General features: G+C 40.8%; 1 protein-coding gene across 1 annotated transcript; it reads left to right on the top strand.

Moving 5' to 3' along the window:
- Nucleotides 1–470: 470 nt before the first annotated feature.
- On the top strand, nt 471–22,325 carry LOC115819543 (SH2 domain-containing protein 4A). The gene is made up of 7 exons (XM_030783052.1): nt 471–678; nt 7,678–7,825; nt 8,118–8,235; nt 9,378–9,416; nt 9,599–9,649; nt 16,591–16,801; nt 22,102–22,325. Exons 1-7 carry the CDS (start codon nt 492–494, stop codon nt 22,323–22,325), a joined length of 978 nt encoding a protein of 325 aa, XP_030638912.1. The 5' UTR covers nt 471–491.
- The last annotated feature ends 2,427 nt before the right edge of the window (nt 22,326–24,752 follow it).

A 24,752-nucleotide genomic window follows, 5' to 3' on the forward strand; every position in this document is an offset into this window, starting at 1 on the left:
GAGAGTGTCCAATCAGACAAAATGAAAGAAAGAAAGGAAGAAAGAAAGAAAAAAAGAAAGAAAGATGAATAGTTTAAGAGAAAATTTAATACTTAAAAAAGAAGAAAAAATCAACAAGTCGTATCAAAAAAATCCCTAAATTCAGAAGAAATTAAAAAACAAGCTGTAAAAGACCCAGAAAATTGTTGCCATATGTCGTAATCTTGTCATTTTTTCCAACAGTATAGTCTCCAACTCATGGCTGCTGACGAGTGCGTGTAGTTTGTGAGACAAGAGGACTGAGCAGCTGAAGCAGCCGTGGCAGGGTTGAAGACCAGACCATCACAGACGAGTGGGCAAGGACGAAACCTCACCATCATCATTCTTTTCCCAGGACTGCGCTGAATCTCAGGGATATCTAGACACACACATACACATACACACACACACACACACACACACACACACACACACACACACACATAAACACACACACTCGCTCAAATACAACCATGCTGCAGCAAATCTTGAAGGACATGTACATAGACCCCGATGTGCTTGAAGCTCTGAATGAAGATCAGAAGAAGATACTCTTCTTGAAGATGCGTCAGGAGCAGGTACGACGCTGGCAAGAACATGAGGACAAACTGGAGAGAGAGAGCAGTTCTCCAGAATCTACTAAACCTAAACCAAAGAAAGGTAGGCTACTGTTAATCCCCAACACACTAAAACACTTCAGTTATTCCCAAACAGCGACAACAACACAAGACGCAAAACATATCCTCCAATGCTTTACTTTTAATGCAATTCTCTCTCATCCTCAAATGCTGTCTCCCAGCGTAACACCAGAAACAGTATGATATGTAAGCCGTCTAATATGGCCATATGTCTCTGTTTTTTTGGCATACCATGCAATGCCATGACTAAATATGCTATGAGTCTCTCGGCCTATGAGTCATCCTTTAGCATGGCGGTTCATCTTTCAGAGTCATGTCTTCAGTTGCTTATCCAGACAAACAACTTCTCTCTTGTTATTTGAATGTGCTCTTCCACATAAATGCCTCGTATGACAACTTCAAGTCCGGATTTTAAATGTAAACACAGAAAAAAAGGAGGGGTGTAAGTGTTAGAGCCAGTTTTAACATAGTTTGCTTAAGGATATATAGGGAAGTAAGGAGCCTGTGTCTGGAGATTACTAGATGTTACTAGATGTTAAAATAAGAAGTCCGGGGTAAATTATAGATCATCTCGGTCTAAACTATAAAACTTTACAGTCTTCTTAATGGGTGGCATCCCTTGTTCATCAAGTACATATCTGTGCTTTGCTGAAGACATCATTCAAAACCAGTAATCACTTTACCAGCTCTGTAAAAGGTCAGTGAAGTACCCTGGGTTGTACTCTGTGGAGTGGCACTGATAATATTATATTAGCAACAGTGTATAATCAGCTTGATAACAACTGAGATTGAGCAATGATGTGTAATCTTGTGCATATACAGAATGCACAAACCACAGACTTAACAACTGGACAGCCAGCATCTATCTATTTGGTGTGTGTGTGTGTGTGTGTGTGTGTGTGTGTGTGTGCATGTGAAAGCACAAACTTTCTCTTAATTGTTAAGTTCTCCACATCTTACAGTTAAAAGCTTACTTTGCTCTGGACCGTAGAGTTTTACGACCAGTTCTGCAGCCAAACCTGAGATAAATGATCGGTCAATATACTGCTTAGACATGAAAGTATGAAACAGACAGAAAGTGAAAGAGATAAAGACTTTGGTTTCTCTCTCTCTATGCGTGTGTTTACGTGCTTGTATACGTGTGTGTGTGTGTGTGTGTGTGTGTGTGTGTTTGTGCTTAGGTGGTTGTGGTGGTTGGGGGGCGGACAAGAGGCCTCCCTCACATATACAAACAAGCTCCCGACTAAAACTGGTTTAACATGCAGAACACCCAGAATCTGGCCTTTCTGCATTTCTTTAGCTCTTTACAGAGAAGTTATGAGAAATCTGTGGTATAATTACTTAGCCCCAGGGGTATCTGACATCACCAAACCAGACACTGAACTACCGGGCTGTCAGAGAGAGAGAGAGAGAGAGTGAGTAAATCAGTGACGAAGACAAAAAGAAAAAGGAGGTCTGTCTATGGTAACTGCGGGTCACAGATTGTACTGTGATTATGAAGAATTCACTGCAACATGTGCGTCAGATCAGGAGAGAGTTATTTCTTCCCCTGTCCCAAAAACAAAGACATTATTATCAGGTCTCTTCTGCTGTGCAGTGAGAGGCTGCTTTCTCCTTTACACAACTGCAGCTGCTCCGGCTGGTCTGGACTCCTTCATTTTCCCTCATACAGTATTCTCTATGGCTCTATATTACAGAACTTGGCTCTGTAATATACCATATCTTCTGCTTTAGTAGTCTCTATGAGACCTAGTTTCATTAAAGTTTCATTATTATGTGGTGCACAGGAAAGCGTAAAAAAAATTTCATTATTGGTCTGGATTCAGTTTCGAGAACGGAAGTGCTTCCCAGGCCAAGCTCCGTTCCATCAAACAATACACTGCCAGCAAAGCAGGAAGAACGCAGGAAGTGCAGATGTTTGAAAGTACACACACAGAGAGAAGGGGGGAAAGAGAGAGAGAGGGGGGGGGGGGGGGGGGGGGGGGGGGGGGGGGAATTAGTAAAAGTGGCCTAAACAGGGGTAATTCACCCTTGTTGAAATTTGGTTTGGGAATTTGCCATTAAACCTTCAAAAATATGCTTATTTCTAATTTAATCCAGATGGCAGTGTTGACAACGAAAGTAGTTGCATAAATTAAAAATTCAAGTGTACGGCGGGGTGATGTGCTGTCTTGTTGGTACTGTTCTCATTCATTCTCACAGGAGATGGAATAAAGCAGCTATTTTTACTGACGATTTTTAAACACAGCATGCACAGCTGTTTGTGCTTAGTCATTGATATACTTATTGGTTATCGAAATTTAAACACAGAACTCACTGGTAAACATTGACCTTCTGATATAACGCATCAGCAAAATTACAGGGACAATTTAATTACATGGAGGCCACAGTCAAAATGGGCTCATATGTCAACATGGGTGAACTTCCTCTTTTAGGTTCAAACCAAAGCATTTGTAAGCAAGAGTTTATATGTGATTTTCCAGGCACAGAAAACAGGTGGACTGTGTAGAGCTTGAGTTTGAAGTTGAATGAGGCAATGAAAGGTTTAACCATAAGATAGTAAGGAAAGCCAGGCATTAACTTTAGGCTTAGACTTCCACATCCTCCACTGGGACCCAGTTGTAGGTGCGTGAAGGTCATCGACCCCTATTTTCGCTGGTTATTTCACTGTGGAAAATAGAAATCCTCTTGAGAACAAAAACTAAACTGTTTATGTGTTTCTTTTAAGTTAAGCTGTTTGAGTGTGCTATGTGTGGGTAAAGTTGCCTGATCTTTCTTTTTCCAATTATGCCCTGACCGATCAGTATCATCATTGCAGGATCTAGATAACAGAGCTAGGAAGCTACTCTAGGGAATACATTTAGGGAGACACATCAATCAGAAAAGCTGTGTATAGGAACAATAATTTAATTATTTATTTCATTATTTATTTGTTGATTGATTGATTTTAAAGTCTGTGATTAGGAATATAATGTGGTAAATTCATGCCTAAGATACTCTGAAATATTCTCTTTCTGCGGTTATTTGTCAAATAAGTCAGGTGACTTTCTTCCATTTTAACTTGTGTGTTAACTGACTGATTTTCAGTGTGATTCCTGGTTAAGAAGCCTTTTGTTTAAAGTGCAAAGAGAAGTATAGAAACTACTTTGGGGGAAATGCAGATACATTGTGGTTATAATTTTATGGTTCATATGGTTATTCAAAAAAAGAAAAAAGAAAAAGGGAGAGAAACAAAAGCTTTGGAGTTCATTTAAGTTGGGCTTTATACGGCATTGTGTTTATAGTATTGCATTTGCATGGAGCAGTTTCATTGCAAGCATGTGCAGGTTTTGCATAGAAATTTATGTTCAAGGTTTTATTACGTGGATGCAAAGTAAGTATCTTCAGGGAAAATTGCCACGTGTATCCATGTGGGAGTAGTGCTCTCCATATTTTTCTGTGGTTTTTTTATCACATTGAACCGTCATATTTTGCTAAACAAGATCTTACTCTTTTGTAAATGTGACGTAATAACATTTTTAAATTATGCGATTAAAAAAAATGTATATTGCTTTCCATACACTTGAACAGATAAGAAAGAGCAAAAGAAATGGTGAGCAAGAGACTAAAGCATTAGTGTTGCAGATCTCATTTCAACGCAGGAAGTGATCGGGAATCACATTGTATCTTACAAGACCCCAAGCGGAGAGACTGCATGCCCAACAACCCGTAAAGAGAGACTGCAGTCTAGATCCGTCACCTTTATATAAGACAAATACGAGGTGAAAAAAGCGGGCTTCCAGCTCTGACCGTGCTAGCATCATTAAACTTACCTTGGAGAGGGAGGGCATTTATCCTCCTACAGTAGCCCACTTTGCACTCAGCAGGTTGTTTGGTAGGAGATGGTCACTCCATTCTTTTTTTTTTAAATTAATTTACTACATAACCATTGGACTTGGATTATCCCTCTGGTTGTGAAAAGAAGCAGATAACTCAAGTGGTCTAACTGAGGACTCTGGACTTACAAAGACTCTGTCAGTATGGTGCATGGTTATGGCAAACGATCGCACCTGTAAATCTGAGAATATCTGACTGAACATTGCAAGGGCAGCTTTCGGGGATGTATACAGTCCTGTGACATTAGGAGCTTGCAAATTTCTACCATGACCTTTACATGACCTTTATTGTTAGTTCCCCACTCTCGCAATGCGAAGGCCCCCTTCACTGAAGAGGTTCCTAAATTTATCTTCGAGTTCTCTGGCTTGACCTATGAGTAGAAGACTCTGTAAGCAGTTATCAACATTTAGGCACTTGAGCTCTAAGTGCTGCATACCTTCTTCTGCCTTATTATGGTTAAGTCAAAGACTTTTGAAGGCCAAGTGCAGTAACTCAAAGACTTTGTGATCTCATTTGCTGGATTTAGTGAGGAGGGAGTTTCCCTAGTTGTGTCACTCCTGCAAGAATAAAGGAGAAGTGTATGTTGAGGCAGGAGCTGGTTTTGGTGGAATGTCTCACTAACACTCCTTGGAGATATGATACTAGAACAGGCCCAGAGAAGTTTGTTGAAGCATTGGCCTTAAACAGTCGAATACAATCCTGATCTTTGAACTGTGATAGACTATTGGACTTTGACTCTTCATGACAGAAATGTTCATTCACATGTTCTACTTGCTCTAGTTTTGTTAACTCCAGATTGTGTGATGTCAACCTTTCAGGATCTTTGTTCAGCTCTGACTCATTTTTTCTGAGTGTGGTCATCGATTCCATTTTTTGCAGCTTTCAAAGTGGGCGAGTCTCCATCCTAAGGAGGGGACTAGCATAGCAATAGCCACTGCTGGATGGGGCTATGGACCCACTTGTATCTGTCAGTAGTTCACTCTCTTATGTTCCTTCAACATTTTCTGAACTTAGCAGTGACACTTAAGCCACAGACAGCTCCGTAATGGCTACATGCTTGGTTTGTATTCTGCCTGGCTTGGAAGTCTGCCTATCTTAAAAACCATCTGCTAAATGAATAAATGTGAATGTAATGTAATGTAAAAATGGCAGTAAGCCTCTCTAATAGATTAATGTCATGTGACCTTGCTCTTATTGAATTACTCCAATTTTATTGCAGCTTCTGATCTTGTTGCTGTTTCTGTGCTGCGTTTGAAGCTTCTCTGACATGTGATTTGAGCAGCATCTAGTCCATAATGAATGATGGAATCACTCAAATCATGTGAACTGTGGTCAGCTAATAGTAATCATGCTAACGAGCTGTGAGATTAGCAAGCCAGACAATTAATGTCAGACCTGTACCTAAATCCAGATTAAACTTCATTTACATGCCAGAGGGCCTCTATTGTTTGAGTCATTGTCTAACAAGATGACTAATGACTGATTTATAGTATGGAATGTATCTGACAGATCATCTGACAGTGACTTGTGTCACTACAAATATCCACTAGCACATATAACCAAGCCAGGTATTTTATTATCACTATCTGAAGCCTCTGTCCAATCTAGAAGTAATTCAAAGGAAATTTGTGTATGTGTCCTTTGAAGGCTAAGGGCAAAAGTTTTAGACTTTAGGTGTTGAAATTGCCCAGGAGGTATTGAAACAATTGATCATTTCAAGGTCCAAAACAGTGAGAATGTAGCAGAGAAGGTAGTTTACAAGTATAGAACAAACTTGCAGTTTTTAGTGTGGCACTATATATCAACTTCACATAGTTCTGAATTTGGTGATTCTGCTCGATATAATTGTATCATGTGAGATTCAGAATGGTTTGTGTTGCATTAGTGTTGTGAGTGCAGATCCAATTCATTTCAAAAGCTCCCACTCACCTGTACCTCCCCCCAGATTGGTCAGCAAGGGGCTACACTGACTTACTGAGCTACGTTTGTGGAGGGCTTATGTTATGGGAGTAAAACAAATTTAGACATAAGATGAAAACTGCTGTGCTACCGACACAGTCTGACTGCATAGCGACAGTAACAGTGTGACACTGTCTATGAGATTATACCCACCTTTGAAATCGCCGAACATCCAATTAAAGTCAAATATTAAATGAAAGGACAAGATGATACTTATATCATCTGAAGGATTAAGGACAAGAAAAAAAAATTAAAATGTGGTTAGGCTCTGTGATGAGGCACAAATTCCAGCTCTTCATGAAGCAGTAACCTGTTGAGGGCTGCCTTCATATCCCCCAAATGAATCCTTCTCCTTTGCTGGATTGCCCTATTTAATTTTATAATCATTGGCACACAGCTCATTTGCATTTTTTAAGTCTCATTTCACCGTCATCAGAGACTCAGTTCATTCTAGCCTGATGTGCTATCACCTTGACTGTCTCAAACTGAACATGCAACATATGCTGTGTGACTGTGATCATCAAGTGACTTTTGGTGATGTATGCTGAGTAGCGAGGTCTTTTGATACCCCTGAGAAACACTTGTGAGGGGTGTAAACATACCTGTTTCTGCTACTGGCCTAAAAAATTGCATGGATGACAATTAAGCGATATACAGTATTCAGCGCTCATTGTTAGCAACATAGGCTTGTAATTAAAAATAATAGAAACCAAGTCACATCAGATGAAATATAATTTTGACCTTTTGATGATCTGAACATGGTTTGTTCTGATACCATTGTTTTTGCTTGTATGAGATCATAAGCGTGTCATTCAGGGTGTTGTAATGGAATGTAGTCTTTTTGCTATGAGCCAGCAAAACCAGTTCACTGTGTCAGCACTCCCTTGTTTTCACCTTAACCTGTCCTCTTACTTGCTTCTAATTTCTGAAAACTAAACAAATTACTTATGAAATGAAAGTCTTACATGTTTAGATAAGGTTTTTTTTTTTCACACATTTGTCAAATCTCTGGTTTTCTGATTTCTACAGCATAAAGGAAGAAATAAAAGAAAACTGGATTACTACATTCAGCACTAGATCAAACGTTGGCGAAATCATTTCTCAGTTTTATCTCGTCTCACCTGAAGATATACTCTGAAGTGACTCTAAACGCACAGTGTCATCGTTGCTCTCTCTCTTTGACTAGCACATGGGAAGAGTGTGAGCTGGTCACTGGGTCGTGATGGAGACGTGCAAGTCATTGTCATTGGGGAGACGGATGAGTTCAAGACCTCCAAAATTATTTATTCAGGACTGGGAGAAAGAAAAGCAGCGAATCTTCTCAACAGTTCATGGTAAGGAAACAAAAACGACTCTGGCTAACATGTTCTCAATATAGTGCAGGAATGAGAGAACAGATACTCAGATACATATAGGTAAATGGCATATGAAGACCCAAAAGACCAATAAATGAATGGCTAGGTAAGAAGGTAAGTTACACTGATTGTAGTCAGATAGACTTACAATGGGTCTGTTTTTTTTTTAACTGTGTGATAAGTAGGATCGGTCTTAAAACGTTTTTCTATTGCTTGTTTCTCAATATTGCCTTTTTTTGTGTTTATTTGTTTGTCCTGTCATATTTTCCAGCAACCAGACGACCATTCTGAAGAGTAACATCGTGAACAGGAAATCTGCAGATCCAGTGAAAAATGGAAGAGAAAATATCCCTCTTAAAACAACTCCAGGAATACAGTTAAACTTAAAGGTGTGTGTGTGTGTGTGTGTGTGTGTGTGTATATGTGTGTGTGTGTGCAGGGGTGTTTGTTCTCATGAACACATGTTCAGTACTGGAGTAGTGCATGTTTTAGTACTATTTTGTAAGGGTGTAAGTTTATATGTCTGCAAATATGTGTGTGTTTCTGTGTGTGTGTGTGTGTGTGTTCGTCTGTGTGTTCATGTGTTTGTGTATGAGACAGAGAGAGAAAGAGAGAGAAAGATAGTGGGTGACCTTCCTGTTGCTGTCATTAATCTCAGATACTGCCAAGGGGCAACGAGTCGGACTTTCTCCACCGGGAGAGTCAACAGCCAACAGCCAAATAAATCACAGCCTATATCTCTGCTACGCTTTACTCGACTTCCTCTCTCCATTCCTCTCAGACCACTCTCCTCCATTATTCCTTTTCATTCTCTCAAAATCTCTCTCTCTCTCTCAAAATCTCTCTCTCTCTCTCTCTCTCTCTCTCTTTTCTTTATGTCCTCTATGTAGACTGCCGCACTCACTCCACTTCCATTCATAGCTCAGTATCTTTGTTTATTCAACAGAGTGTACATGTGCGCATGTGTATGTGCGTCAGTTTGTTTGTGTGAGGATGCTCTGCATTTTGGTCTGATCATATATGTGAATGGACACTGCTATTGCAGATAAAGCAAATACATTGGCGTGTGTGTGTGTGTGTGCGTGCATGTGTGTGCGTGCATGTGTGTATGTGTGAGCATATCAAGCATCCCTTCTTAATTTGTGTGAGAGGACATTAAGGTTACTTCTCTTTTTCACGCTACCCTAACAAGAGCGGGAAGATTCACACCAAGGTTGCTATGGTGACACAATGTGGACACACAACAGAAAGGAGAGAAACTGGCCACTATGGTCAGATCCTGATCCACCACTCTAAATAAACACACATATTTCTCCTGATAACCTTTGTGTGGCTCAATCCAACTGTCAGTTACAAGGATGCTTCAAAAATTAGCATTACAAATTTCAGTTTGTTTTTCAGTGTATAGATTTTGCTATCTTCACTTGCAGCCATATTTAGGAGCAATTGGTCAGTGATTTTAAAATTAATATGTTCCTCATCAGCAGATCAGAAGTCTGTACTTAAAAGTTTTTCCTTTGTGTCCCTGCAGGAGAATGGCGAAGAACTGAAGTCATTGCCCCCTCTGCAGGTATGTTCTGGTAGTGCAGCTATGCCAAGGAATTGGAAAATTCAGTGTTAGCAAATCTCCTGTTCTCATCTCTCTTTTTTTCCTTTTCTTTTCTTTTCTTGTTCTTTTCTTTTCTTTTCTTTTCTTTTCTTTTTCGTTTGTTTGTTTGTTTGTTTTTTTGTAACTGTCTCACCAACTCTCAGGTGTCAGTGCCCGAACAGAGGCCATCATCACTAGAAAGTGGGAAACAAAGTGTAAGTACAGTTTTCCAGCATTATCAGTAATCATGATATTACCCCTGATCAACTCTACACACTACAAATTACTGTGACAAACCTTGCACTGTATTTTCTTACGTTGGTGATACATTAATGAGATATAGATATAGATATAGATATAGATATAGATATAGATACAGACATACAGTTTTCTCAGTTTGTTCACACATTTTGGAGAATGTTGGAAGAGTTAATATGTGTTTTGCATGGTTAGTATTCCCATTGTGAAGGTGTATTTTTCATTAGGCTCTGTTAACAAACATTATTATACATATTATTACCATATTCTCACTAGAAAACAACATTATTTTTTCCCCTGAGTATTATTATTCCATCAAAGCACAACAAAGTTGAGAAATATAAGGTACATGATAGAAGTAGAGCACAAAAACTTTGAGAGGTTCTAGGTTCAGGACTGTCCTGAGGGTTACCTGAGTTAAATGACTGTATTCAGACAGAGGACCTGTTGCATGGTGCCTCAGCAGTATCTGATACAGCCATGACTCTCCTCAGTCTGGAAATATTTGACTGAAGGATATATACTGTCTTCTGGGCAAAAAGATGTTCTCCAGATTCCTCTTGATGACTGTAATGAGCTTAGCTCTACCCCACAGTTCTTTTCCTTGGTAACTGTCTTTTCTTGCTGATGCAAAGTTGCTGAAGTGTCAGAACCTGTCTCTCTGACAAGGAGAGTTTGTGTGTGTGTGTGTGTGTGCGCGCACCTGCGCGCGCGTGTATGCGTGCACCATGTATTGCTATCTTTATGGGGACCGGTAAGTCCCCAGTAAGATAGCATAATCTGAAAAAAGTGCCTGGTGCCAAAATGCTGGTCCCTACTAGAGGAACAATGTTCTTCTAAATTATATTGTTGTTACTGATAAAACAAAACGTGTCAAATCATTTCTTTGGTTAAGGTTACGGTTATTGTTAGGGTTAGGGTCAGGGATAGGTTAGTATTCTTTTGTTACAGAATAATGGGAGTCAATGGGAAGTCCCCACTAGAATATGAGTACAGACTTGTGTGTGTGTCTGTGTGTCTGTCCTGTCAGCCCAGGAGATGTTAGAAAGCCCCTGTACATGATGGTGTGTGCTAATTGCCTTGGGGTCATCAGAACAGTACAGCATCAGAATACACAGCTTCTTCTGTAATAATAATAATAACAACAATAATAGTAATAATAATAACAGACCAAAACATCTTTTCAATCGTAGTCATCTTCATTTTATACTACACTATATTTACTGGTATTTACCAACCATTCGCCTGTACCCCTGCCAACCAGTAGTACTATATTTATTATTTAAGCACTTTATTTTCTCTCTATCACTCACTCATTACCTGAGCCGCTTATCCTAATTAGGTTCACAGGGGGTGCTGGAGCCTATCCCAGCATTTATTGGGTGAAAGACGTGGAAACACCTTGGACAGGTCTCCAGTCCAACGCGGGCACTTTATTTTATTATATTTTATTTTATTTTATTTTATTTATCCAGAAGAGTCCTATCAAGATTAAAAATCTCTTTTACAAGAGGGCCAAGGCCAGCTCATGATATGGTTGATTCATAATAATATGAAATGTCATTAAAATAGTCTTCTAACACTTAATGTTACTATTTCTAATCAAATCTCTTGACTTTAATCATTAATGACTTTCGTTATCAGCTCTTTTTTAATGTTCTGAGTGAAATGACGACTCTGAGATCACGTTGATACATTAAAATGATAACCAGGAATGGAGAAATAGCAGCCTCCGCAGGACCGCGTATGGAATTGCAACCACATGCAATTTACCTTTTCTCGCAAAAAATATGTCAAATATTGATATTTGTGCACATGTCTATACTTGACATCTGCTCTATAACAGGTAGTTAGGAACATTATCTACTATTACCTCACTATTTTTGCAGGGGTTGTCAACAAGTGGACACTCCATACTGTAATCATGCATAATTACATTATTTAATAAGTTTCAAGCATTGCATGACTACAGTTGTGAGCAAACTGTAAAATTAGCCATAATTGTGCTCACAATAACACCATTCATTGTCAAATACAATTAATTCTTAAGTAGTACAAAGGTTTGATTTTCAAAAAATGATGAAAAAAAATGTTATAAGGGCTTAAAAAAAAAAATCAGCTTTAGATCAAGTAATATAGGACTAGGCAAATGAAAACAGTCTATGGAGCATTAGTGCTCAACATATGGATGATTTCAGTTACACAGCTTACACAAGACTATACATTTCACAGTCTACCTGGTGCAGAAATTCTGGAAATTTTCCATACAACCTAGATTAAAACAAAACAAAGCAAAACAAACAAAAAGAAGCAACAACAACAAAAAAACACAACCTCCGCCGTGCCTTATCAGCAGTACCTCATCACAAAAGTCGGAAAAATCCATCCCGTGCGGCCTCTCGCCTCAGGCAGTACCCCGGTCGTTGAATGTGACTTCCGTCGGAATGCAAAGCGTTGTAATGTGATTGCGGCTTGGCCAGACAACGGAACGCCATCTGTCTGAATTTTTCTGTCTCACATTTTTTTTAAGTACGTTTTAACACTGGCTAAACACATGCAATGTCCTCTTATCTTTGTTTCCTCCCTCGTTATTAATCAGTGCAACAAATAGAAGATATTCAGGACAAGATATTTAGAATTGTGTCTCTTTTATGATTATATGTAATGACTCTTTTCTGTGATACATGTTGTCTAGCCCCCGTATGATTAACACCATGAAGATGATTTGTTGGAGTGGCAGTGGTATTCAGATCGCAACAAGGAAATAAAGGAAACAATTGAAATTTCTTGACTGTGATGCAGCTATGTTGCGGGAGACCAACCTCAGAGAAGAAGATTCATTAAAGTTAAGGCGAATATGGGTGGTTTAACTGTTCTCCTTCTTTAGCAGTGACACTGCCACAGGTGCTGGTCTATTGATTGCCAGAGGACTTTCTTTTAGACTTATTGAACCAATCACTGATAAAGAGGGGGCGTTATGTCTTATCAGGTCTTATCTGAAATGAAAAACGTACTCTCGTTAATATTTACGCCCCTAACTGTGCCCAAGGCGTCTTTCTAACATCCTTGAACCCTCTACTTCCTCAGAATGCAGACCTTTCCTTTCTGATTTGATGTGACTTAAATCAATCACAGTGATGTAGCTGTTGTCTGCAAAGGCCATCCTCTCATTGCACGCAGAGTTCTCACAACTGCCTCTGAAGTACTGTAAAGTTCTTTTGTGTTAACTGATGTGTGGTGTCTTGTAAATCCTTCTATTTGGTAACATACTTTTTTTTATTCCAAGGTGTATAATTTGTACGATCATGATGATGGAGATTTAATCAATTGCTGTTAAAGGATAAACAATTTGCTTCTTTCATAAATAAGAAAATATTTTCATTTAGATAATATGAATGAAGAATCGGTTCCTTTGTTCAACCAGCATGGGAAACCTTCCAAGTTCCCCTTTAGATTATCCTCTGTAGCTGTGCAAGGAAAGAGAAAATGACTGTAAGGAGAATTACATTACTGCAGGAGATTAAAAATGTTGAGTCTCAGTATGTGCTACAACTCAACAATGCAGAAGTCAAGAAAACATTTCTTCTGACTAAATCTGATCTAGACGTAGTCTGGCATTAGGAGACTTCATTTGCCCTTTTTCGATTGCTTGGAATCTAGGGAGAAGGCTTAAAAAATGCTTGCACTTGCTTTGAGACAAATGGAAAATAGACAATCAATATCTGCTTTAACAGATTGTAACGGGTCCATTATGTCTGATCAAAAATCCATTAATTTTGCTTTTAAAGAGTCTTGTTGAAATTATATCAATCTGAATACTTTGCGCATGACCAAGAAATTGATAATTTCTCCTTGTATTTAATGGGCATGATAAAGTAGACTCAGAACCAGTGGTTATGGAAACATAAATTAAAATAGCCATTAAAAGTCTCTCGTCTGGGAAAAACCCAAGAGAGGATGGATTCAGCATGACTATGAAACAGTCATTGCCTCAGACAACGTGTTCTGCTATTATCTCATTCCACATGAAACGTGGAAAAGTCCAATTAGAATTCAATCATTTACTATTGAGTTTACTCAACGACTGTTGCAAGATATGTGCTAAAACACTTGCACTTCACATTGGAAGAGTTATATTCTCCCTAGTACATTTTCATCAGGTAGGATTTTACCTTGGGCATTTGTTTAATAACAAATAACAAAAGGAAACTTCTTCGAGTTATGCCCGAGGCAAACTTTCTCCCGTGTTCAGCAGTAGCAGTGTCACTGGGTACAGAAAATGCTCAGAGACCAAAAAACTGACATTATTTATTTAACATCGAGGTTTCGTTTTGCATCTGTCTGTATGCAGTGGTTCAGGGAATTTTATCATGTCCCAGTGTCTCCTGTTAAAAGCAGTGGCTTGGCGTTGGAGCTTCTCCTTTTCTTCGGAGGAAACCAACAGGACTGTCTGTTATCTCCTCGAATGTTTATTCTTGTTCTCTAACATTTGGCTTGTGCCCTTCATGCTTTTCCTGAAATACCAAGCATTCTGGTTGGCTAGGATCATTGTAAGGCAAATTTGCATAGAGATGACTCATACCCACTTTATCTGATCCCAGCTTTTGGTTTGTAAAGTGCTTGGTTAAATCATTCAACCCTTAACAGCGTGTTCCTCAGTGTTTCGAGTGATGCTCCCTTCATCTGGAAACCTCAAGAAATGGGTTATTTGGGGGTAAATGTTACATAACAAAGACATTTGATCTGAATTGTCTAGGTCTCCTGAAAATCATCTGGGATGATATTAAAGGATGGACAGGTATACCTCAGCTATTAGGAGGGAGGGTGGACGAATGTACTCCCTAGATTAGTTTTTGTCAGTTCTGCTATCCTCTTCAAATTTCACAAAACTGGTTTAAGGAAATCAATACTTTACTCTCCACCTTGCTGTGGAGAGACTGGAAGGCAATAATAAATCTCAAGAAACTGTTCGTGCCAAAACATAAAGGCAGTCTGGGTGTTTCAAATACGTACCTGTATTATTTAGCATATAATGTGAAATTCCCTCTTTCATGTTGCTACAGTAATGAAATCATTAAAAGCAGCTGGGAATGGCTAGAGGGTTCACTCTTCTAGATCATCTGTATTGCCATCTTATTGGAGTCTGTATGGTATTGTCACGAGCCTCCTCTGAACTTTGATAATCTACTGATTAAATTTTTCTGCAGTTTGAGGGAAAAAAAAAAGGCTTACGGAGAAAGTTTTTCCTCCTCTCTTCATGCACAATTATAACACAACTCTTCTTTTGCTGTCGATGGGAACACACTCTGTGACCATGAGATGTGAAAGATTTGGCAGACTGGCAAAATAATTGACTTTGCTGAGTTAATGGCTAAATAGAGTCTATATAGAATCTGAAGAACTGGAGGGACTTGTAGGAGGTTGTTTTGTGTGGACTAAGTAAGAAAAAATGGACTGAAGGGTTTAATTAAAAATAAAAACCTCCATAAAATAATTTAGTATTAGAATTTTTCATTGTTTTCTTCATTTTTTTTCTCTTCTCACTGCGTACCATGCCCTCACCGCCTTCTTCCTTCATTACCCCTCTACCGTGTATTAGCTGAAAGCTGTCTGGACATGTTTACCATATACAGTACGTATACGACTTAAGAAAGAGGGAATTATATTTAATCTTCAGTCAAACAGCCTATGTGACAGTCTTAAGTGAGAAAAGGACAGAAAATCCAGAGGAGAAAGAGAAAGTGAGCAGCAGGGAGTGCATGTATTTGTGTGGTGCATGGAAGGACCTGAGAGGGGAACTTATCTGGGTCTCTGGGTTCCTCTGGACCAGATGGTTGATAAGCCTGATTGGGGAATTAAAGCAACCATGACGACGAAAAAGTCAGTCACAGATGGATAGGATTGTGGGATTGTTCTCCGGAGGTTTGGACAGAGGGAGTATCTCTGCTTTTGCCCCACTGAGTGCACACACACACACACACACACACACACACACACACACACACACACACACAGAACAGCTCCATTGCTGATGATGTCCTTACATGCCTCTGGCCAGGCCAATGTGGCACGCCAAGGACAAAACACATTAAACAGGCCTATTTTTGAGATCAAAAACTGTTGATAAGGAAAGCATCATTTCTTGGATGATAACGTTTCTTGCATTTCATTTTCATGAAATTATGTATTTAATTTCTCTCTTGTTATTTAAGGAGGAGAAGGAACGCTTTGTAATTAATACACGAGTAATCAATAAATCAGTGAGTAGTGTGGAAAAAAAAAAAAAACTTAAAAAAAAAAATAGCTGCAAGTAGTCATTAACTTGGCTCAGGCTAAAAAGTAATTTTAGAGTCTAAGAATCAAGAAGAGCTCCCTTAATAACTTTTGATTGTACACCTTCCCAGATGGTACATAATAAGTGTGATGAAGACTGGAGGAGTACCTTGGGAGGACTTTGCAAAAAGAAGGATTGTAGGAAAAAAGAATAGCTGCCAATATTTGTTCTTGAGGCACAGCTGATAATACTATACTGAAAGTAGCTATAGACACATTCATACAAAGCTGTCTTAACGCTACGGCACCCCCTAATGGCAAATAACCTCATATTTTGTGGGGTCGTATCCTCACAAAAACATTTATTCATTTATTTCCAAATTGCTTTATACTTTGCTTTGATTGATTGTTTCTTTTGCTTTTCTATCTATTTATTTGCTGGTTTGACAGTGTATTTTCTATTCTACTTTTCAATTTATTGTTATGCCTAATCACTGTGATTTGAGTGTTATTAAAAAAAAATCTTTTAAAAAAGCTGCAGACCGCACTGGTTTTCTTCAATGCTTATTCTAACTATGTGTGACTTTCTTTAGAAATCCTAATGGGTCTCTTTTTCTTTAACTAGGTTTCCCATCAACCCAAAGAGTTAAAAGAAGGCAGTTTTTCGGGCACTGCTGAAGACAACACTGCTTCCATCTGCTACAGGCCACACCTGAGATCCATTACCACGGCAGCCCCAACTCTCCAGCAAACCCAGCAGAAGAAGACCACCTCGCTGCCCGCAACAAGCCGACCTCAGCCCCATGAGCTGGCCAAAGAGTCCCTCAGCAGCCGGGGTAAGGACCCAACATATGTTCAGAATGGCACATGTGTGGATGTAGGGTAGTGTTTAGTTGCATGTTCAACAGGGATCCGGATAGATGTATAGAATATACTGTTATGGAAACAGAGGTTTATAGGCCTGGATTATAGGGTTTTCAAGGAAACCAGCAAGAAAGGTAAAGCTTTTGCTGTTTCTCTGGATGTACATATATTGATAAGGTGACCTCAGCCACAGCTAGCTATAACACATTTTTAATAGTGGAAAACACTGTGGCTTTAATTTCAGAGACTTTGGGCTGTTATAGCTTGGTTCAGTAGGAAGATTTGGCCCCAGATTTGATCACTGATTTGGTCGGTATGACGGACCCACAGGAGCTGTTTCATGCAGCCCACACCCACTCAGAACTCCGTGGGGTGTCAGAGAAGTGTCTTGACAGTGAGCTAGTGAGTGACGTAAACTTAGTTATGCATGAGACTAGCTGTAGTGCCATTTGGCCAGCTGTAAAATGCGAAACTGTCTTAATCGAACCTGCTATCATTAATGATGACCTACACATGAATCTAATAATATGCCATCAAAATTCTTATTTGGGCTTAAATATTGATATTAATGTTAAACAAAGCACTATAGTAAGTGTCAAGCTTTGAAATGGTTTTTCAACATGGTGTCTGTGCAGTACTTTTTCCAAATTCGTAGTAGTAGTCACCTCTCTAGACTCAGTGTTCAGGACATGTGTAGATGGTGCAGTCAGTCAGAATTTACCCCCCCCCCCCCCCCCCCCCCGCCTCAGGTAGAATAGTTATATAAGATTTTACGCTTCATGTCAGGAATAAAAAATGTGATGGTCAGGATTACGGTGTACACCCAATGGCCTGGTTATTAGGTACACCACAAAAAAGGATCTCCCCTACAGACTGAATCTTGTGGCCATGGCTTCCTGAATAAAGAAGGCAAGTAAACATTGAGGAATCTTGTTATCATTCGTTTGAACATTAAAATGGACAGGTTGTCTGACTTAAGCGACTTTGAAGGTGATGTGATTGTCAGCGCCAAGCATCTCAGAAACAGCCGTCTCCCTGGCCTTTTAATGGGAGCAAATGGTAAGAGATGGTGGACAATGGTGTAACGAACCAAAAAGAAATAAATAAATAAATAAAAACATGCGGTCAGCATCAGCTACATGAGAAGGCAAAATTATGTAATGGGCAGGGGCCACAATTCAACAGATAAGGGCACTGAGGAAAACTTGTAGTTTATTTAGGACAAACCATTCATCGGTCCTGGTAGTTTATTTAGGACAGACCGTTCATTGGTCCTGGTAGTTTATTTAGGACAGACCATTCATTGGATCTGGTAGTTTATTTAGGGCAGATTGTTCATTGGTCCTTGTAGTTTATTTAGGACAGACCATTCATTGGTCCTGGTAATTTATTTAGAACAGGCCATTCATTGGATCTGGTAGTTTATTTAGGGCAGATTGTTCATTGGTCCTGGTAGTTTATTTAGGACAGACCATTCATTGGTCCTGGTAGTTTATTTAGGACAGACCATTCATTGGTCCTGGTAGTTTATTTAGAACAGGCCATTCATTGGATCTGGTAGTTTATTTAGGGCAGATTGTTCATTGGTCCTGGTAGTTTATTTAGGACAGACCATTCATTGGTCCTGGTAGTTTATTTAGGACAGATTGTTCATTGGTCCTGGTAGTTTATTTAGGACAGACCATTCATTGGTCCTGGTAGTTTATTTAGGACAGACCATTCATTGGTCCTTGCTTGAGCAACAGACAGCCACAGCGGCTCTCACTCCTGTCAGTGAGAGACAAGAGGAAGATCAGCTCCAGTGGTCACGTAGTCATTGACACTGAATAAATTTAAGAGTAGAAAAACACTGTGTGGTCGGACAAATCCCGATTCCTGTTACGTTACGCTGATCGTGGATTTGGGATTTGACGTCCGCAGAATGAGTCAGTGGGCTCATCCTGTCTGGTGTCACAGCTGTGGGCAGAAAAGGTGGAAGCAGCATGAGAGTGTGGGGAACGGTTTCCTGACACACATCAGGTCCATTCCAACACCCTATCAGCACCACAGCATATCTGAACATGGAAACTTACTGGGTTTATCTCTGTTTTGCCCCTCACCTAGAGAATACTTCCAGAAGGATAACCTGCCTCATCAGAAAGCATGTATTTGTTACAGAATGGTTCCATGAGCATGTCAGCGAGTTGACTTCACATGACTTGCTTACTCAATCCCCAGACCTCAATGTGGTGGAGCATCTTTGAAGTGTCTCATGACATGATGGTAACTCCGTCCAATGTGCAGGAGGTGTTTGATGCCATCAGGTTATCGTGGGTCAACGAGAAGTTTGAGAAACTTTGTAGAAGCCTTGCCTCAAAGAACTGAGTCTGTTCCCATGGCAAAAGGGAGTCTATTCCAGCACAAGATAAGCATACCTAATAAACTGGCCTGTGTGAGAGAGAGAGAGAGTGTGTGTGTGTGTGTGCTGATTTGCACATAATGTGACTGGTTGTAGTAATGAGGATAAGGTGTGTGTGTGTGTATATGTGCATGTGCATGTTTGTGTACTGCTTCATTTCAGAGTTATGCAATTGGTGAAAAATCCATCCTGTTCTCTCTCTATGTCAGTAGTTACAGTATTGATTCTGAATGAGTTGTCAAAGTAGATGGCCTATTGGTATTTAGGCATGCATGTGTGTGTGTGTGTCTGTGTGTGTGTGTGTATGTATGTATGTGTGTGGGTGAGTTGGCTATGTTTGTGTGCACATGCATGTGTGAGTGTATCAGCTTCCTGCAGCTGCTGGCTCTGTGTGTGTGTGTGTGTGTGTGTGTGTGTGTGTGTGTGTGTGTGTGTGTGTGTGTGTGTGTCTGTGTGTGTGCGTTTTGCGTGTGTGAGTGTCTCCTCTTTTCACCCTCAGAGGGAAGGACATACATTCCAGTGTGCTTCCCGACTCTGGCCCTGGGCAATGCTCAGCCGGAGCTGATAAGTGACAGGGCCCCTAGCCTCTCTCTCTCTCTCTCTCTCTCTCTCTCTCTCTCTCTCTGTCTCTCTCTCTCTCCCTTTCACTCTCTCTCTCTCCCTCTCCCCTCTCTCTCTCTCTCTCTCTCTCTCTCTCTCTCACTCTCTCCATCCGTCCCTCTGGCAGCCGTGACCCCCCCGCGGCCTGGCTCAGCGCACAGACGTGCCGCTCTGGAATTCTGCCCTCTGCCCCACTTATGCCCCACCCTCCTCCAGCCCCCCCGCCCCCCACACACCACCCCACCCCCCCCCTTCCCACAGAGGTGGGAGGCATTTAAAGAGATAGCAATGCCTTCTCATTACAGAGACCCTGATTTGTCAGTATAGCCCTTGCACACACAAATACACACACACAGAAGAAATATGTAACACTGATATCATAAAAACTTTGGCAAAAGGTTTATGTATGTGTGTGTTTGTGTGCGTGCGTGCATGTGTGTTTTGTGTGTGTGTGTGCGTGCATGTGTGTGTGTGCGTGCGTGTGTGTGTGTGTGCGTGCACCGTGACTGCGTGTTTGCAGGCTTTGTCACAGATGACTGCACAGTTAGGGTGGTGGTGGGTGTGGGTGCTATTTCACATTAGCTGAGCTGTAAAGTAGAGTAGCTGGCTGTTTGGAGACTCCAGGTTTCAGGCGTCACCGCCAGAGTCTCAGGTTCCACAGTGAGAGACGGTTCAGTGGGGTTAAGGGAAGAGAGGCACACCATGGAACAAACCACCGAGATGCTTTTTTCATACTGGTGTCAGCTTGAAGGCACAGGTATAGACACATATTTGACCGAACAATCCCGTGTACTCTCAGACACTCTCTATCTCTCTCTTACACACGTGTGCATACAAATTCACATGATGTGTGTTTTTCAGATAAAGCATATGCTATTAAAAGGGTGTGGAAAATTCAGATAAAGAGTCAAAAAGCCTTAGACCACAAGTGTGCGTGCGTGTGTGTGTGAGAGAGAGCGAGAGAGAGAGAGAGAGTGTACAGCGCATGCATGTGTATGTCCACCTTAGCCACTGGAGCACATCCAAGGTTTCCGTGGCGACCACACAACATAGCGAGACAATCAGAGGCAGGCCTGGGCAGTGCAGTGAGAGGACATTAACACAGGAACTGTGGGTCAGGGGGCAGAGGAAGAAGGGGGGGGGCAGGGTCTGGGGAGAGAGGGGGTGGGTGGTGAGAGAAAAGGGTGAGTGGCTATGGGCAGAGAGAGAGAGAGAGAGAGAAAGGAGAAAAACAACAACAACAAAAAGTGGTGAAGGGCAGTTGTGGCTTGTCCCTAGCTAAGCTGACAGACATGGTTTGTTGCCTTTGAAGGGCTCCAGGCTTTGGGGTGGGACTGTTTTGGCTTTACGCTGTGACACTTTGTCAGAAATGGCCAAATGCGTGGTGTAGTTTGCAACCAGTTGTGTGTGAGTGTGTATCTGTGAACGTGATTTTAAGAATTGGGGTGTGTGTGTGTGTGTGTGTGTGTGTGTGTGTGTGTGTGTGTGTGTGTAAAAAAACACGCCTCTGAAAATTTGTGGATGACAGAGTGTGTGTGTGTGTGTGTGTGTGTGTGTGTGTGTGTGCGCGCGTGTCTGTGTGTGTGCGTGTGTGTTTGCGCGGAGAGAGAGAGAGAGAGGGAGAGAAAGAGAGAACACGCTCACACATCTGTGTCCCCCGGGGACAGAGACTAAAAATACACAGCTCCTCAAGCCTTCTGGTGTCTGAACAGCGTCTGTCTGCTCTCCACCACCATCCCTGTGGCCCTCCTCCTCTCCTCATCTTCCATCGCTCCGTCCCTCAATTACACACACTCACACACACACACACCCACACCCACACAAACACACACACACACCAACTATACCCAGCTGCGTCCCTTCTCCACTTCCTTTGCTGATGACCTCCGGTCCGGCAGTCTGCAGCCCTTAAAGAAAAAGCCAGGGACAAGGAGAGGAAAGAAAACAAGAAAAAAGAGAGGAAAAGAGAGAGGTACAGAGGGAGGGTGGAGCTACGAATGGAGGAAATCTCAAGGAGAGAAGAAATGAATACAAGGACAGAGGAGGAGGAGGAGGAGATTGAGTGGAAGTTTGAGCTTGTTGTCAGATTACTGGAGTATGCGAGAGAGTGTAATATATTAATTGAGTTATGTCACCTTAAAAAGAAACAGTCTTAGTACTTTTCTTTTAAGGTTCTTCATCTAGCAAAAAAAATTTAGCTGTACACATTCCCTCTGTTTTATTCTCAGCATCTCTCTGTATTTCTCTCTCTGTGTCTTTTTGTCTCTTTCATAGAGTTTCGAGTAGTGCCTGCTTTTAAGAGGGGTTTGTCTGAAGAGACAACACCTACGGAGGGCGGAGACTGCGTCGTGGGCCGTGGCCGCGTGGCTCAGCTGACGAAGACCTTCAGCGTGGCCAATGACACAAGCTGCACACAAACCCAGCCACGCGCTAACAAACCTCCGATCCCTGCCAAACCCAGCCACCTGCGGTTCGCCCAATCCCCCTCGCTCAGGTAATCTCCCTCAGACCGGCCCCCGCACCACTGCCAGGGCCGAACGGGATACCGCAGAGCATCCAGACAGGGACTGTCCATGCCTCAGGAACTTCTCCATTGCCCAAACGATGGAGTGGGATGGGAAGGGGAGGGGGGGGGGGGGGGTTGTTTGTTTTTTTGTTTTTGGGATGTTATTGCTAAGTTTGTATGACTACGCTGTAAATCTCACTGAGAATGAAACTCCACCATACTTGTCATGTTCTGTTTGAATATTAGGTGTCTTTTATACTTTGTTTATTTCAGCTCTACCAGAGGTGTATCCTCGATGTTTGTAATGAAGTCGTTAATTTTTTTGATTATGTTGTAAGCGTGCGCGTGTGCGTACGTGGCGTTGTTTTAAATCAGTCTGTCATTGTCAAGTGTTGCATTTCTGATAGAAGGCTGTTGCATGAGAAGTGATGCCATCAGTTGTTTTGTTTCTTATTTTGGGGCCATATACCTGGTTCTCTGGAACTGAATCAACAAGTGCCAAGTCTCAAGTCTTATGGAATAGCAACCAAATGCAAAAAGAGAATACTCAAATGACCATTTCATGAACATCCACATATTTTGCAGGATAAATTTCCCGACTTTATGAAGCATGCCGTGCTGATAATGCTAACTCCCTCACTCAGTAGACTGACAGTAACCAGAAACAACCTGGTACTGGCAACATCGACTGCATGGAATGTACAAAAAATCTCACGTGGAAAGTAAGCACAGGTCTTCATTTTCATGGTTAAATAGTGGCTTGTATGAAAAACTAACTGGTTAATCAGCACAAGATCTTAATGAATCCGAGCACAATGATGCTTTCCACTGAAATCAGTCACACACTGAACTGACTGATTTCTAGAAAACAACTGTTTTGTTTTGTTTTGCTTTGCTTTGCTTGGCTTTGTTTTGGTCATATCCCATCTACTGTGGTCATTTTAACAGATATCGGATGATATATGACTATAATTCCTTCTGTTTAGATTTCTTCACCTCATTTTAGATTCTGCATCTAAAATGCATCACAGCTTCCAATTTCCTGAAACTAGCAACCCACATGTCGACCTGTTAACTTGTTTTCAATCCTTCATCAATGACAAAATTATAATTTGTTATAATTTATTCCAATATAGTTAAAAGGTATAGATGAATTTCAGATTCATGGTGTTAACCTGTACTATAATCATGGTAAAATCTTATTTATTAAAGATATAGTCCTCTTGACTTGCACTCAAAGGAGTCTGAGAGGGAACTGTTGTTTACAGGTAACATCAGTCCCGTACTTACACTGGCCTTACAGAAAAATGCAGCCCCGGGTCATTCTGCTGTAATTTCCATAGTTTTTTTTTTTTTTTTAAATTTCAATTGAAGAATTTCCAAGTAAAATTCAGAATTTGACCCTAGACTCTCCAGAATGACTGATTAGTTAATCAATAATTCTGACCCATCCTTGGTAAGCATATGAGGAGGGTGAGGAGGGTGAGGAGGTGAGTATCTTCGTTATCTGCTCCTCATATTCTCTGCTTTGCTTGATGAGACCCCACTCAATGTACACAATCAACAAAGACAGAGAGAGAGAATGGGGTTGATTATAGATGAAAAGAAGAACAGAAGAATTCCTCAAAGTGTTGCAGCACCTTTACCTTTAGGTTTATGTGCAATTATTCTTTATATTCTGTCAACTTTTCCCCTTTAACCCTTTGCCATTCTGCTAAAATTGCTAGCTCTGTAATCAATACGTAAATGAAATTACTCAAGTTTCTTCATTCAGTGTTTTTGTAATTCTGTCATTGGCCAGTGAGATGCCAGTCAGACAGCTGAATGTGTACATGTGTTATCTGTGCTGTGAGTCCAACAATAAAGTCGTCTGACCCACGCAAAACCCGTGGCTGTTTGTATTTTCCCGTGGATGACTTTCTGGTCGTAATGTATGCAAATGTGTGCCAAGAGGGTCACAGGCATCTAAAGTTGATATTGCCTTTACGTGTGATGGGAACAGAGGGAACATATAAACTAGATGTGTGTTGGGAGCAAAGCAAGCTCTAATTAACACCACACTACTATACCATCAGGAATCTATACCATGATATACAGTCATACAGTAGTTCTCTGAACCTTATGCTAATGTTGTCTGAGTCACAAAACAGCTTGTCTGCCTCTCATATTGCCATCATCATTCCACACTATACATTATCCTCTTGGTCGCCCCCTGCTTGTCACTGTTGGTAAAACAGATCACAGCAGATCGTACAGCATGAAAATATCTTTCTTTCTTTTTTTCTTTTTTTTAAAGAGAGAGGTGTTGAAAGAGGGTTGAGATGTTTCAGTCAGTCCTTGAAGCAATGCATAGATTTGAAAATGTATTGCCAACTGAAATGACTGGCTACTGTCTAAATATACCCATGCATACATTTAT

Source organism: Chanos chanos, chromosome 8, assembly GCF_902362185.1.
Source record: "Chanos chanos chromosome 8, fChaCha1.1, whole genome shotgun sequence".
Lineage (NCBI taxonomy): Eukaryota > Metazoa > Chordata > Actinopteri > Gonorynchiformes > Chanidae > Chanos > Chanos chanos.

Excerpts from the sequence above, each read along its gene's own strand:
- LOC115819543 (XM_030783052.1), top strand. The coding sequence starts at position 492 with ATGCTGCAGCAAATCTTGAAGGACATGTACATAGACCCCGATGTGCTT. Across the intron at positions 9,650-16,590 it reads TAGAAAGTGGGAAACAAAGT|GTTTCCCATCAACCCAAAGA; the intron begins GTAAGTACAGTT and ends TTCTTTAACTAG. Across the intron at positions 16,802-22,101 it reads AGAGTCCCTCAGCAGCCGGG|AGTTTCGAGTAGTGCCTGCT; the intron begins GTAAGGACCCAA and ends TCTCTTTCATAG.